General features: G+C 43.4%; 1 protein-coding gene across 1 annotated transcript; it reads left to right on the top strand.

The window, feature by feature from the left end:
- Nucleotides 1-231: 231 nt before the first annotated feature.
- Ankrd1 (ankyrin repeat domain 1) lies at nucleotides 232-8,415 on the top strand. The gene is made up of 9 exons (XM_041660717.1): nucleotides 232-382; nucleotides 991-1,170; nucleotides 2,016-2,153; nucleotides 2,434-2,541; nucleotides 3,468-3,566; nucleotides 4,732-4,830; nucleotides 5,025-5,123; nucleotides 5,239-5,337; nucleotides 7,557-8,415. Exons 1-9 carry the CDS (start codon nucleotides 356-358, stop codon nucleotides 7,665-7,667), a joined length of 960 nt encoding a protein of 319 aa, XP_041516651.1. The 5' UTR covers nucleotides 232-355; the 3' UTR covers nucleotides 7,668-8,415.
- Nucleotides 8,416-14,636: the final 6,221 nt, after the last annotated feature.

Below are 14,636 nucleotides of genomic sequence, written 5' to 3' on the forward strand. Positions count from 1 at the left end.
GCAATATTAACAGACAGCTGTCCCTGGCTTCCCGATAAGTGGGATGACTCGCATTGCTGAGCCGTGCGGTCACTGCCAAAGGAATGGCCCTCTCACATTTCCTCCTGATTCGTATACGCTGTGGCCAGCTTGTCATCTCCCTCTTGGGCTTCCCAGACACTGAGTCTGGAATGAGAATTCACCTGCCTCTGAGCTGGCCATCGGTGGGGGCAGGGGTGATACTTGACTTCCCAGGTTGGAAGATTATCTCACCCAGCCCTAGCTATATAACCAGCTGGTGTAGAGGGGCTCCGTCAGGACAACTCCAGGGGTTCCTCCACGAGACAGAGACACATCCAGACTCATCGCTGCCAGCATGATGGTGCTGCGAGTAGAGGAGCTGGTACGTAAGACATCTTTGTCACCTGACCAAACCTGGTTCGTCTTGGCTTTTATGCGAAAGCTCAGAAGCTCTTTCTTTTTGGGGCATAATTTAATGTAAGGGAAGTCCGCAAATGTCAAGTACGGAACAGGGTTTGTTTGCACCAGGAAACAAGTGGAAAATCTCAGAGCTGATAGCTATGCATTTTCTGCATATTTCTTGTTTATTGTCTTCTCCTTGGGTTTCATTACTGTGATATGCAATACTGTGGTTATCATGCCTTGGGGTACAAGTTTTATGGCAAAACTAAATGTCTGGACACTGCATAACTCAAGACTGAAATGAAAGAATTGAAAAGTAAGTGGGGGCGTGTTGGCGAATTTTCTAAGAGAAAGCAGATTGAGTGGCTAAAAGTAATTTTATGTGTTCCAACCTGATGTACACCTTGTCTTGCTCTTGAGAGAGCAGGTCATCCTGGGAGATCTGTAGTTATGCCTCCGACAGTACACTGCCTGAGCGTGGTGCTCATCAGGGAGGAGGGATGGAGGATGTCCAACAACATCCTTTGTGGAGAGGGACCCTAGGATGGGTAGCATTGGCACTGACTTCACCGTCTTCCTCACATATAGGTAACAGGGAAGAAGAATAGCAATGGGGCTGCTGGGGAATTCCTTCCTGGGGATTTCAGAGATGGAGAATATGAAGCTGCCGTTGCTTTGGAGAAACAAGAGGATTTGAAGACACTTCCAGTCCACCGCGTGAACCTGGAGGAGGAACAACGGAAACGTGAGAAACAGCGAGAGGCAGAGGTGAGGACCTCCCATGGAATCTAGCAGTGGGAGACTGGGGTAAGGAGAGAAGGAAAACAAACCCTTCTAAAGATGTTTCTTCGCCGAATTTGAACCCACAAAGATGTAAAGAAGCAATATTCTTGGAAATGATTTGAAAAATGATTCTTAGATGAGACCATGACCTCTGGATTCTGAATCAATGATTTTATGTGCTATGGCCATGTTTTGATCAAAAGACAGAAAGATAGTCATAATTAGGGAAGCCCCAGTGGGACACATTTCTTCATTTTGATAACATAGTTGCCATGGATTATTGTCAGAATAAGTTTGCTGTATTTACTGGCATTTGTTTTTGTTGACTTTTTATTGATATTTTATTGCTTACTAACATAATAAGAAGTGCACTAGTTGGCGGTGACTTCTGTTCTGAGTCTCTGAGTAGTCGGGGTCACTTAAGAGAGAACAGCATCAATATTTGAGCACTTAGCATGTATTTTCCTTCCTAGGTAAAGCATACGTTAGTTTTTGAGAGTGAGAACACATCTTCTTTAGAAATCTGGGACTTATAGTACTAATTACAAAATGATCACTGAGAGACTTCATTGTGCCTCCATCCAATTAGTCAAGGGCTAGTTCTACAAGCAAAGGAAGTAAATATGACTTAGATTAAAATTAGACCCCAGATACATTAATGAAAAAAAAATCACTAAAGTCAGACATTTACTTAAAAGTGTTTAAATTTCCTTTCTGAGCAAAGCATCCACACACTTCCTTCAGAACTTCAGTCTGTTCATACACCACCATAGTTAGAACTCATCAGACTTTTAAACATCTGATTTATTCCCTTACCTCTCTCTTTTAAGCTCAAAAAGAAAAAACTAGAACAAAGGTCAAAGCTTGAGAACTTGGAAGACCTTGAAATAATCGTTCAGCTGAAGAAAAGAAAAAAGTACAAGAAAACTAAAGTTCCAGTTGTGAAGGAGCAAGAACCGGAAATTATTGTAAGGATGGTTTGGTTTCCAGGACTGTGCACCCAAGTGGGCTGTAGGGGTGTGTGCTGTGGAGAGAAGACGTCTGCAAAACCCGTGACTATTTCTCTTTTCTTTCTTCTCCTTTCTCCTCAATATCTCTCTCTCTCTCTCTCTCTCTCTCTCTCTCTCTCTCTCTCCTTTGTTCTCATCCACTTTCCCCTCCACTTCTTTACCACCCTCCTCTTCCTTCTCCTGCTCTCTCTCCATCTGTCCCCCCTCTTCTCCTCTCCCTCCTCCTTCCTCTCTTTAGACTGAACCTGTGGATGTGCCGAGGTTTCTGAAAGCTGCACTGGAGAACAAACTGCCCGTCGTAGAGAAATTCCTGTCAGACAAGAACAGCCCTGATGTCTGCGATGAGGTAGGGTTCATGCCTTCCTGCAGGCTGGCTAATGCAGTCTGTGATGCCTTCCACTTAAAAGTTTCTCCAGCTGTTGCTACATCTGCCAGGAGCATAAAAATGAATGTTTTGTTCTCCCCCACCCCACAACCCCCAAATACTAGATTAGTATGATGGATTGCATGGAGATTTTCCTGTTCTCACATAATTCTGTCTGATTTATATGAAGAAAGCTTGTCTTTAACTTGGATCCTTTGGAGAGACTTCCATAAAGGCAAGGCCAAAAAGTTTCTCCTAAAAAAAAAAAAAAAAGTTTCTCCTGAAGAAAGATATTATTAGCAGCATCATTGTTTAGACCCAGATAGCTCAGCATTAGAAGCGGGAGGTGGAATTCCTAGTTTAGCTCCTTCTCCGGTGTGTTATCTTTGCCTGTTTATCTGTAAGCACGGTCTCATTCTGTTAGCCTAATGTCTCGTTAATCCAAAGCCAACTTGCCAGAAATCGCGACTTTGTATTGCATCTCTGGTGAACTGAGAGGACAGTTCATACCAAGGCTGAGTTTCCTTTCTTTTAAAAATTAACTTAATGGTTTTCGATATTCGATCTAGCACCGATTCTGGATGGGAGAAAACCGTCTGCCATACTTGGCATGTGCAAATACAAAAGGTGACATTTCACCGTGGAGATGGCTTTTGAGGTTTGAAGTCCACATCCCTTTGCCTTGGCCTTCAACACTTAGGAAGGGTCTAGGCCTGGAAGCTCAGGTTCTAGCTGCCAGATGATTAATCCTGCAATTTCAGGAACTTTGGTATTCTGATTCATAAAAAAAAAAAAAAAAAATCATGGCCTTTCTATCACTTAGGTCATCACAGGCCAAGCTTCATAGCTCTTAAAGGATTATGCGCATTTTTATATGCACCACTATCTCTTGTTTTAATCTTCGACAGTATAAACGGACGGCTCTCCATAGGGCATGCTTAGAGGGACACTTGGCAATTGTGGAGAAGCTAATGGAGGCTGGAGCCCAGATTGAATTCCGTGATATGGTAAATATATTTCTTTGTTTGGAAATGAGCCAAAGCAAGCAGGCCATCTGAAAGCTCGGGAAAACATACAATGAAAAACCGGCCTGATTGGACTGAAAATTGATCTGAGAAAACTAGTCAGGAGCTCACTTCCCCATACAAAGGGATGCTGGGCGGTGGGGCTGGGTCATGTGGAAAGTATTTTCCAGAGGGCCTGAAAAGGAGAGGAGTGTTGCAGAGAAGAAGAGGAAGTGAAAGTTGTTGGGCAGAATTCAACAATCTCACCAGAGAGTTTGGGTCATTATCAAGTCAGTAGCATTCCTGGCCTTTCAACACCCCACTCCTTGCTTCAGACAGCGCAGCCTACTCCTGGCCTCTCGGCTGCCAGCAATGCACACAAATTTCCTAGCTGTGAACTTTATATGATGGATGCCAATTGCCACCGATGAGATTTCGAATCAGGCTGCATACTAAATGAATCATAGCTAAGGAAAGTGACTGCTATTCAGACCCTAACAGTCAGCTGCTACGACTTCCATAAAGACCAGTAGACAATCTATTTTATACCCTGAAGATTGAACTGGGAAATGCTTCATTTATTTATATGCAGCTCAATTTGACATTATGGTAAAATGGAAAAGGAATAAAAAAAAAATTCCAAAGAACCTAGCCTGAATTGAATCAAAGGGAAAAATATTGAAAACATTGAAAAGTCTTAAGTAACTAATAATAATATAGTTTGGATGAAGAGACACACCCAGGTTTGGGAATCTGGAAGTCCAGAGACATACCAAACAAAGCAGAGAGGTGGCCATCTCTTCTAAGTGCAGCGTGCAGTGACCACAGTGATTGACAGCTGAGGTCCCTAGGTTGTGCTGGTGTAAACACAGCAGAGCCAGCAGGAAATGGCCAAAGAAAGACAGGGACCTGGGATGAGGTGTTCGATCCAGATTAAGATATTCTGGGATATGATCAGACTTATTAAAACGCACACGATTCCAGCCACTCCCACACAGTTTAGCTGAGCTATTTAGAAGAACCTCAGAAGTGCCTCTCAAGACCAAGAATGCCCAGAGCTATCAGTGGCCCATATTCTCCAGGACCTTTGAAACCAAAGACTAACTCCCATTCCTAACAAAATTCTCCTTCACACTGTCTTGTCTTGTGTTTTTCCTTTCCCAACTAGCTTGAATCCACAGCCATCCACTGGGCATGCCGTGGAGGAAACCTGGATGTCCTGAAACTGTTGTTGAACAAAGGCGCCAAAATCAGTGCCCGAGACAAGGTATTTCCCTGCCTTAGGCTTCTGCTCCCTGCTTGCCACAGAGGTCCCTCTGCTAGTCCTTATTCTGTGGACAGCACACACACACACACACACACACACACACACACACACACACACACACACACCCCTTTCAGGTGCCTCGGGGCCTCAACAGTGTCTGTTCTCATGCCTTCCTCCGTTTTCTAACTTTTTAGCTGCTCAGCACAGCGCTACACGTGGCAGTGAGGACTGGTCACTATGAGTGCGCGGAACATCTCATCGCCTGCGAGGCGGATCTCAACGCCAAAGACAGAGTGAGTAACCGACAAAGCTGAGACACCTTATTGAAAATCCCTCGGGCAAACCAGGATACCCTGGCAGGATCCACTTCCTGGCTTCACACTTACCGCCTGCTTACCCTGCTTCTAGGAAGGAGATACCCCACTGCACGATGCTGTGAGGTTGAATCGTTATAAGATGATTCGGCTCTTGATGACCTTCGGGGCGGACCTCAACGTCAAGAACTGTGTAAGTAGTCAAAGCAAGGGTGCCACTGTTCGGTGTCCTACTTTCCAGAATTTCTCGAGTATTTGCAAGTATAATTCCCATGGTAGTAACTTTTGCGATACACTGATGGTTCAAAGGTATCTGTTTCCATAAGGACAGGGTGTGACTTGGCAAGGACCTGGGTCACAGGGTCAAATATAGGGGAAACTATATGCTCTGACCTTAGAACCTAATAGTTCTTTGAAAGATTAGTCTTGAATAAAAGATGGTCAAAATTGTTACATTTAAAATACACATTGTGGGGCCGGAGAGATGGCCCAGGGATTACAAGCACTGTCTGCTCTTCCAGAGGACCTGAGTTCAATTCCTAGCAATCACATGGTGGCTCACAACCATCTATAATGGGATTCAATGCCCTTTTCTGGCTCGCAGGTGTACATGCAGAGAGAGCATTTACACATAAAATACATAAATAAATTAATCTTACAAAAATAAAATAAAAACCACATTGGATAATTCCAACCTGCCTTGGTCATTCCTGGCTGAATAGAGGTAGGAATAAACACACCTGCCTTTCTCGAAACAGCTCTGAATAACATAGAGATTGAAATTAATCAATAAGCAGTCTGAGGGAATTCCAAATAGTCCTTCTTTCCTTACAACAATGCAGAATGTTGCCCTTCTTCCAGGGCCCACCACGCTTTTTCTGATTTTTAAAAAAGGTAACTACTATTCATTCCCCACTTTATATGCATATGTCTTGAATTAATTTCTTACATTAGATTCCAAGAATTCCTACCTAAGTATACATATGTATTAATTTAACTTCATCTGTACATGGGGAACGTAAGCAACTTACCCTCATGGCTACAATTTCCAGACAAACATCTTTTACCATAGCTTAAAGAAGATCATTAGGAGGATAGTCATATATTCCCAAAGAAATGTTCTTGAGAGTTTTGAAGAATTGTTTAAAAGAGGAAAGGTCTTCTTGAGGCAAATGACCACCACCTCTTCTTGTGTTACTGTGAGGCTGAAGGGACAATCAAAAAGGAAACTGATCCCAGGACTGTGGAGGAGGATCGTAGGTTCAAGACTAGCGTGGGCTATGTGGAGGGGGATCCTGACTTGATGAGAAGAAAGGAGTGAGTAGGTGGCACCTGCTCCGCTTGGGGAATGTTAGCAGTAGGGGCCCCTGCTAGGTACTGGGATTAATGTCACCCAATATTTCTCTCTTCAAAAATGAACCTAAGGTATATTCAAGGAAATCTTCAAAGATGCAGAAGATAAGGGCTTATTTATTTATTACAAGCAATGAAAGACCATAAGCAGAAATGAATGGTAATGTATATTGTCACTAGGGCATATGAATGACATCAGTGAGTGACTACTAGGCTCTGGGGTTTCTTGATGGTGGCTCTTCTCCAATCCAGTACCTTGAGGCACTGTAGAATCGGAAATCTTTCTTTGTGTTTACTTGTTTTTGTAACTCACAAATTTACATTAAAAAAAAAAAAAAAACCTCTTGATTCTCTCCCTTCCTCTCTTTCCTGACCTGAGCAAAACCAACTCTCTGTGTTGATTAGCATATCAAAGCAGCCAGTCTACAACCTCTGGGATCAAGAGTACTTCCCAATACAGATAGAAATACTTAGGATTTCTCATATCTAAAGAGAAGAATTGCAAAGTGCTGTGGTTTTAATATGTGTGAATATCTTGAGAAATGTGCATAAAGGAGATCAAATTTGGGACTGAAAAAAATTATTTCTTTACATGTCTCTAACACCAATTTCAAAGAAAGTAAATTTTATAAGAAACCCTGGTGAAAATTCTGAGTTGTGAAAAACCTATAGAGCAGTCAGCAACTGGATGGTTACCCATAGCTTGGTGGTAGTATACTTACCATAAGTCTCCAAATAATGCCTCCTCACATCCCTTCTGCAAGGTCCTAGAAATAAATACCTACATACATTTTTGAATTTCACAATGACTTGAGGCTCTTTGTTACTTTAGTGCCTAAGGACCAGAGATTTTTACCAATACCTGGGATAGTTCTGGGGATGGTGAGAGGAGAACAATAGAAACAACATGAAAATCAGTGACAGGAGAGGTAGAATAAACAGTACATCACTCACAGCAAAAAAGCAGATGCTTTAATAATATGCCTCATCAGATACAGAGGATGTGGACTGACGCCCCCCCCCCCACCTGGAAGTCAAAGTTCCCTTTCTTCTGTGTAGGCTGGGAAGACCCCCATGGACCTGGTCCTGCACTGGCAGAATGGAACCAAAGCAATATTTGACAGCCTCAAAGAGAATGGCTACAAAACCTCTCGCATAGCTACGTTCTAAGGAAGGAGACTCTCGACAGGAGCTGTTCAGAGGCGTTTTCAAAGCACTGCCTACCGGAAGAGCAACCAGCTCTAAGATCCAGCTTTTGTTTGCCAGAGGGTAGAGGAGATAGACTTAAAGTTGCTTCGAGAAAGCACCAAGTTATAGGTGTTCAAATTTCCTTTAGTGATGCTCACCATTCTTATTTATTTCTATTTATTTATTTATTTCGTAACACTGGTATTCAGGCTTTCACGAGCATTTTGGGGGCGGGGGAGAAAAACTCAATCTGTATGCAGCATTCAGCATCTTCCCATAGATCTTATACCATGTGGGTGAGTGATGTCTAATTGCATACTTTTCTCCTCTGTCACATAGAGCTATTCAACGTACTTTTAAATGGCAAGGGTGATCATTGCGGCACTCTTCTGAATTCTTACTGCTCATCTTTGAATGGAGCAGCAGAAGGCATGTGTGTTGATGGGGAAGGGGGTGAAAGGGATTCTGCAGGACAGACACTGAAGCCCGCTGTTCACCCAGAAGTTTGGTTTGATTGGTTGTTTACCAAGTCACACCACTCTCTGTCCCGAGGGGGAGGACACTACATGGGTGAGTGCAGGAAGGAGGTGGAGGGAGTGGGAAGTGAGGCCAAGATGAACTGCGTTCACTGAAATCGAAGGCAAAAGGAAAACAGACACTGTAAATGTGTAAATGTATATTGTGTTGTATGTATATTTTATATTCATAATAAATGCAAACAAATTCTAAACTATGCTCTAAGCTCTTTGTCAGTGCAGTAGTGGGAATCTCTCTGGTAAAGAGTCCTTTAGGAAGATGCTTGTTTATCAGTGTTTTCCAGCTTTCTCAGGTTACAAAAGTCTAGGGGTTTGGGAAGACGGTTCAGTGGTTAATAGCCCTTGCTGTTCTTGCAGAGGACCTGAGTTTGGCTCCCAGCATCCTATAATGGCTCACAGACATCCATAAAGCCAGTCTCAGGGGATCGGATGCTCTCCTCACTTCCACAGGCACCAGGCACACACATGGTACACATAATACCTGCAGTCAAACGCTCATGCACGTTAAAATAAAATAAATCTAAAAACGATTCATTAGAAATGAAGAAGGAGGAGGGGAAGAAAAAAAAAGAAATGTCCTATAGAAATCATAGTTTCAGAACTTAATGTGTTGACCGGTCACCCCAGATATCTTAATAAACTGACGAATTGCCCTCAGCTGGTCTCAGGTGGGGCCTGCAAATCAGCATTTTTTTGTTTTAGTTCAAGTTTTTTATTTCTACAGTTGTGTTTATACATCCAAATGTTTTTACCTGTCATGTAATATTGTAATTGTCCACCCTTTTGCATTTCTTGAGCTCTTTAATGATGAAAATCATAACTTAAACATATCTTATCCTTGGTGCCTAAAAATACCATTTTAACATTTTTAAAAATTTATTTATTTTTCAAAAAATGATCTTTTCTCATTTTACATACCAATCTCAGTTCCCACTCCCTCCCCCTTCCCTCCCCTACCCCACTTCCCACCCACTCCTCAGAGAGGGTAAGGGAGTCAACAAAGTCTAGCACATCACTTTGAGGCAGGTCCAAGGCCCTCCCCACTATATCTAGGCTGAGCAAGGCATTCCTCCAAAGAGAATGGGTTCCAAAAAAACAGTTCAAGCAGTAGGGATAAATTCTGGTCCCACTGCCAGTGGACCCACACAGTCTGCCCCACCCAAACAACTGTCACCCACACATTCAGAGGGCCTAGTTTGGTTCTATGCTGGTTCCTTCCCTATTAGACTGGAGTTGGTGGGCTCCTATTAGCTTAGGTAAGCTGTTTCAGTGGGTGTCCCCATTATGGCCTTGATCTCTTTGCTCACATTCTCACTCCTCCCACTCTTTCATTGGACTTTGGGAGCTCAGCCCAAGTGCTCGGCTGTGGCTCTCTGCCTTTGTTTCCATCAGTTGCTGGATGAAGCTTCTATGGTGACATTTAAGATATTCATCAACTCGACTACAAGGCAAGGCCATTTTGGGCACCCTCTCCTCTATTGCTTAAGGTCTTAGCTGGGGTCATCCTTGTGGATTCCTGGGAATTTCTTGCTAGCCCCATAATGGCTCCTTCAATCAAGATATCTCTTTCCTTGCTATCCATCTCTGTTCTTCCCCCATCTTGACTATCCAGGTCCCTCAAGTTCTCTTCCCCCCCTCCCCCTCCTCTTCTCCTCCCCTTCCGCCCTCCTTTCCCCCCAACCCCAACCTCCAGGCTTTCTTACTAGCTTCTGCTGTAGAGGCCAGAGGCAGAGAACTAAAAAAAGGCTGTTGTTTCCACTCCAATGGTGTGGAAAAAGAGACCCCTGGCGGGAAGAATGATTACTGCAGGTTAAGCAAGCACTTCTTGAGTTCTCATCAGGGCTTAACTCACTAATTAGGGGCTTATTAACCTTTGTATTGTGGACAGGTGTTGACAGGGTCAAAGGCCTCCCATGAGAGAATATTCTGGATCAATGGCTTTTGACCTTCAGTGGGAAAAGTTTGTTGGCAAATGCTACGTGAGGCACTAACAACATCTGGTGAGAAAAATGCATCGGACCATCTCAGCCCCACTGGGACAGACAAGCAATAAAGAAATAAGTAGAAATAATAGATAATATCAGTCTATTTTAGGTCGAGTGAAGGGGGAACCCCACAGTGCTCTCTCAGTATCAAAAATGTGGAGGACCATATGTGGTGGAGTTTTGTTTTTGTTTTTTTTTTTTTTACGACTTCTTGGAGGTGTCAAGCTTGAGGGAGATTCTAAAAAATGAACAGGGCTTATTCAACCCTGGAGTTCTGCAGGCAACAGCAGAGCGTGGACAATCTCAAGGGTGTAGCGAATGTTTGGAACTCGGGACATAAGATGTCTGAGGAAGACTCATGTCAAACCCCAGCACTGTCTTCCCATAGCGTCCTGGGTCTCCTGGTCAGAGATCTAAGGCAGCAGTTCTCAACTTTCTTAATGCTGCGACCCTTTAACACAGTTCCTCACATTGTGGTGAACTTCAACCATAAAATTATTTTCATTGGTGCTTCATGCTGTTATGAACCATAATACAAACATCTGTGTTTCTGATGATCTTCAGTGACCCCTCTGAAAGGGTCCCCATAAAATTATTTTCATTTGTGCTTCATGCTACTGTTATGAACCATAATACAAACATCTGTGTTTTCTGACAATCTTCAGTGACCCTTCTGAAAGGGTCCGGAGGGGTTGCGAGCCACAGGTTGAGAGTCAGTGATCTAAGCCATAGGATGCAGTAGTACTTCCAACACAGTCAGTGTTTCTCTTGCTCATGATGACATTTGGCTGATATTATTTATCCCATTTCTATCACACCAACAGTTTTTAGAAGTGCCTATCTTCCCCCTGAACCAGCTTTGCTTTGGGTCTTTTATCTTGTGTTCCCTTTCTCCCTGAAGAAAATACTTCATCGGCTGATGGAGAATTCTGGAAGTTGTTCTTGACTTTATTTTTATTCAGTCCTTTTGATCAAGACATATCAAACATGCTGACATCCTGTGAGACTCTGCCCAGTACTCTGTGCCCTCCAATCTGGGCAAGGCCTGCAACATCAGGGTTAACATTCCTCCTGCCTCCTGGCCTTCAGGTTTGCTTACTACTCTCTTTGTAAAAAGAGTGTGTGTGTGTGCCGGAGCCCACGGAAGCCAGGAGAGTGTGGGATTCCCTGGAACTAGAGTTACAACATATTTGAATTGCCCAAAGAGGGTGCTGGGGATTGAACCCAGGTCCTCTGGAACTGAAGCAAGTGCTCTTAACTGCTGAGATCCTCTCCAGTCCCACCTCCATTCTGCTGTTTTTAGTTACAGCCTGAAGTTTCCTAAAAGGCAAATCTGATCCAGTAAGTTCCCTCTTTCAAACCATTCAGCGGTGTCCCATTTTTCTTGGGATCAAGAGCAAACTCTTTAACTAGACATAAAATGCCCTTAACATTTGGCTGCTGCTAGTCGTTATTCTTTTCAATATTGGGGTTTAAACCCAGGGCCTCATACACAGGCAAGTGCCCAAGCCTGTGATGTACTTGAACTCACTTTAGTCTAGGCAATCCTTGAATTTGTGACCCTCTTACCTTGGTCTCCTGAGTAGCTGGGATTACAAACCTCCAGACAGCCGGTGAAATCGGCTCAACGTTATTCCAGATTATAAGGAAAATACTTGGGGGACAAATCCTAATTCGCATTCAGTGGCAATGGTCCCATTATAAGGTTTCCTATGTGGCAGTGGGGTCCTATAGCACAGCTCCTAGCGCAGGTCTCAGTTATCCTCACGGGCAGCAGGGGAGGCTTCCAGCAGGAATCTCTGCCAAGGGTCACCCTAGAGATAAATCAGGTATCTGGTTTCAGATAAGGTCAGTCCTCCAGGCCCAGGGACATTCTGCAGATAAGGGGAGGTAGCAAGCAGGAAGTTTCACTGGGGATGGAGGGAGTCTTCTTGTCAGAGCTTTTGGAAAAAGCTGCCAGGCCGATAGACTGCAACCTCTGACTAGCCAGCAAGGCCTTCCAACGTTAGCTCTGCAGTACAATTTGAGGTCAGCGATGGTGATAACTCCAGTAGTTTCATTATTTTTGTTTTAGCTATAGTATATGTGTGTGTCTCCTTTTTTTTTTTTTTTTTTTTTTTTTTTTTTGGTTTTTCGAGACAGGGTTTCTCTGTGGTTTTGGAGTCTGTCCTGGAACTAGCTCTTGTAGACCAGGCTGGACTCGAACTCACAGAGATCCGCCTGCCTCTGCCTCCCGAGTGCTGGGATTAAAGGCGTGCACCACCACCGCCTGGCTATGTGTGTGTTTCCATATGAAGCTGAGAACTGGTCTTTCAAGAGCTGTGAAGAATTATGTTGGAATTTTGATGGGGATTGCTTTGAATCCATAGGTTGTTTTTGGTAGGATGGTCAATTTTACTGTTTTAATCATAAAAAAAATTGTAGCACAGGCTGACCTTGACCCTCCTGCATCCATGTCTTTTAGCAAATCCTGCTGCTGTGCAGCACCACTATCTAAATAGAATTCTCAAAGAAACACAAATGGCTGAAAAACATTTAAGGAAATGTTTAACATCCTTAGTCATCAGGGAATGTGAATCAAAAGCACTTTAATTTCATCTTACACCCATCAGAACGGCTAAGATCAACAACAAAAGTGAGCAGCTCATTCTAGATCTGGAGTAAAGGATACTCCCTCCATCTCTGGTGGAAGTGCAAACTTGCACAGCACTATGGAAATCAGTGTTGCAGTTCTTCAAGAAGATGGGAATTGGTCTGACTTAAAATCCAGCTACACGACTTTTGGGTATATAGCCAAAGGAAGCTTCATCCTACTATAGAGACACTTGCTTAACCATGTTCATTGCTGGTCTGTTAATAATAGCCAGAAACTGGAAACAATCTAGATGTCCCTCAACAGAAGAATGGGCAGAGAAAATAGCACATTCACACAAGGGAATATTACTCAGTTGTTAAAAAAAAAATGAAATCAGAAATTTGCAGGTAACTGGGTGGAATTAGAAAAAAATCCCCGTGAGGTCAGCCAGATTCTGGAAGACAAATATGCTATGGATTTGCTTATTTGTGGATATTAGCGGTTAAATAAATGACAAACAAGCTATTATCCATAGAACCACAGAAATTAGGTATAAAGTCAGGGACTTGGGCGTGATGCAGATAAATCTCCCTAGAAAGAGAGAATGGGATAATTACAAAAAGTTATGGATATGATAGATAGGGGACAGGAAAAAGAGGGTCAAGTAGGGTCAATCTCTATTGGGAGGGAAGAGGAGGACAAGGGAAGGAATACAGGAAGAGACATAAAATTAAGGACCATTTGAGGGGTAGTATGAAAACTGAATACAATAGCTTTCTGAAATACATACACACATGGAGCTGATTTGAATGAAATTGCCTTCATTTGAATGAAGGAGACAGAGCCCCAACTATCACCAAATGAAGCTTTCAATACTTAGATTGAGTTACATCTACTCAAGCTCTTGGCCAAAGGTGCCCCATGGGAATCCTCAAACAACCCAAGCTGTTGCCAAGTCTATAGGTTGCTCTCCATAAACTGACAGCAAGGCTCCATTGCTGAAGACAACACCCAGACAACTCACTCAACATGGAGAAGCCAAGCTGGAGCCTACGTAGACCTTTCACCCTTACAGGACAACAACTTTGGTACAGGAAGGTACTCTGCATGCTAGCCACAAATCCTTTGTTCTACAGAGGTGTCCTGCATGCAAGACGGCAATGGAGGTACAAAGCTTGTGGAGTAACCAGCATCTGATTTGACTAAAGATCCATGCCATGAAATGGAGCCTATACCTTGGGTGACCAAGAATCTGAGGATATTCCAAGGACCTAAGTTAAAGCCAAATACTACAGTTTTAAAAAAAAAGTGGCAATAAAATGACTCTTAATGATAGTCTGCTGTACGCAGATCATTGCTTTGCTCAAACATCATCAGAGAAGCTTCCTCCTTCAGCAGATGGGATCAAGTACAGAGACCCACAGCCAGACAAGCAGACCTTGGAATACTCAGCCCTAAATTTGATCTTCCATCAAATGTCTCCCCTTAGGGCTCTGGAACCCTGTGGAAAGGGAGGCAGAAAGAGTGCAGGAGCCAGAGGAAAAAGAGGACACCAAGAATAAAAGGTCCTCTAACCACAATTGGGCTGACACACATATGAAACCAGAACCTGAGGCAGTATGCACAGGGCCCGCATGGGTCTGCACCAGATGGGGGCCTAGAACTAACACAGCACATGCCCCCATCCCTAACCCAGAAGCAATCTCCGATTGATAGTCACTTGCATATAAAAAATTAGTTTTCTCCAACGGAGTTTCACTGGGGAAATAAACCACTCTTAAGGGTAGGCTGCAAGCCAAGCAGTGGATGGCTAACCAAAAATGAACTCAACGTCGTCTTTGGAGGTTCCTTGTCT

Source organism: Microtus oregoni, unplaced genomic scaffold (genome assembly GCF_018167655.1).
Source record: "Microtus oregoni isolate MIOR12 unplaced genomic scaffold, Mior012 000012F_ref0000307, whole genome shotgun sequence".
Classification (NCBI taxonomy): domain Eukaryota; kingdom Metazoa; phylum Chordata; class Mammalia; order Rodentia; family Cricetidae; genus Microtus; species Microtus oregoni.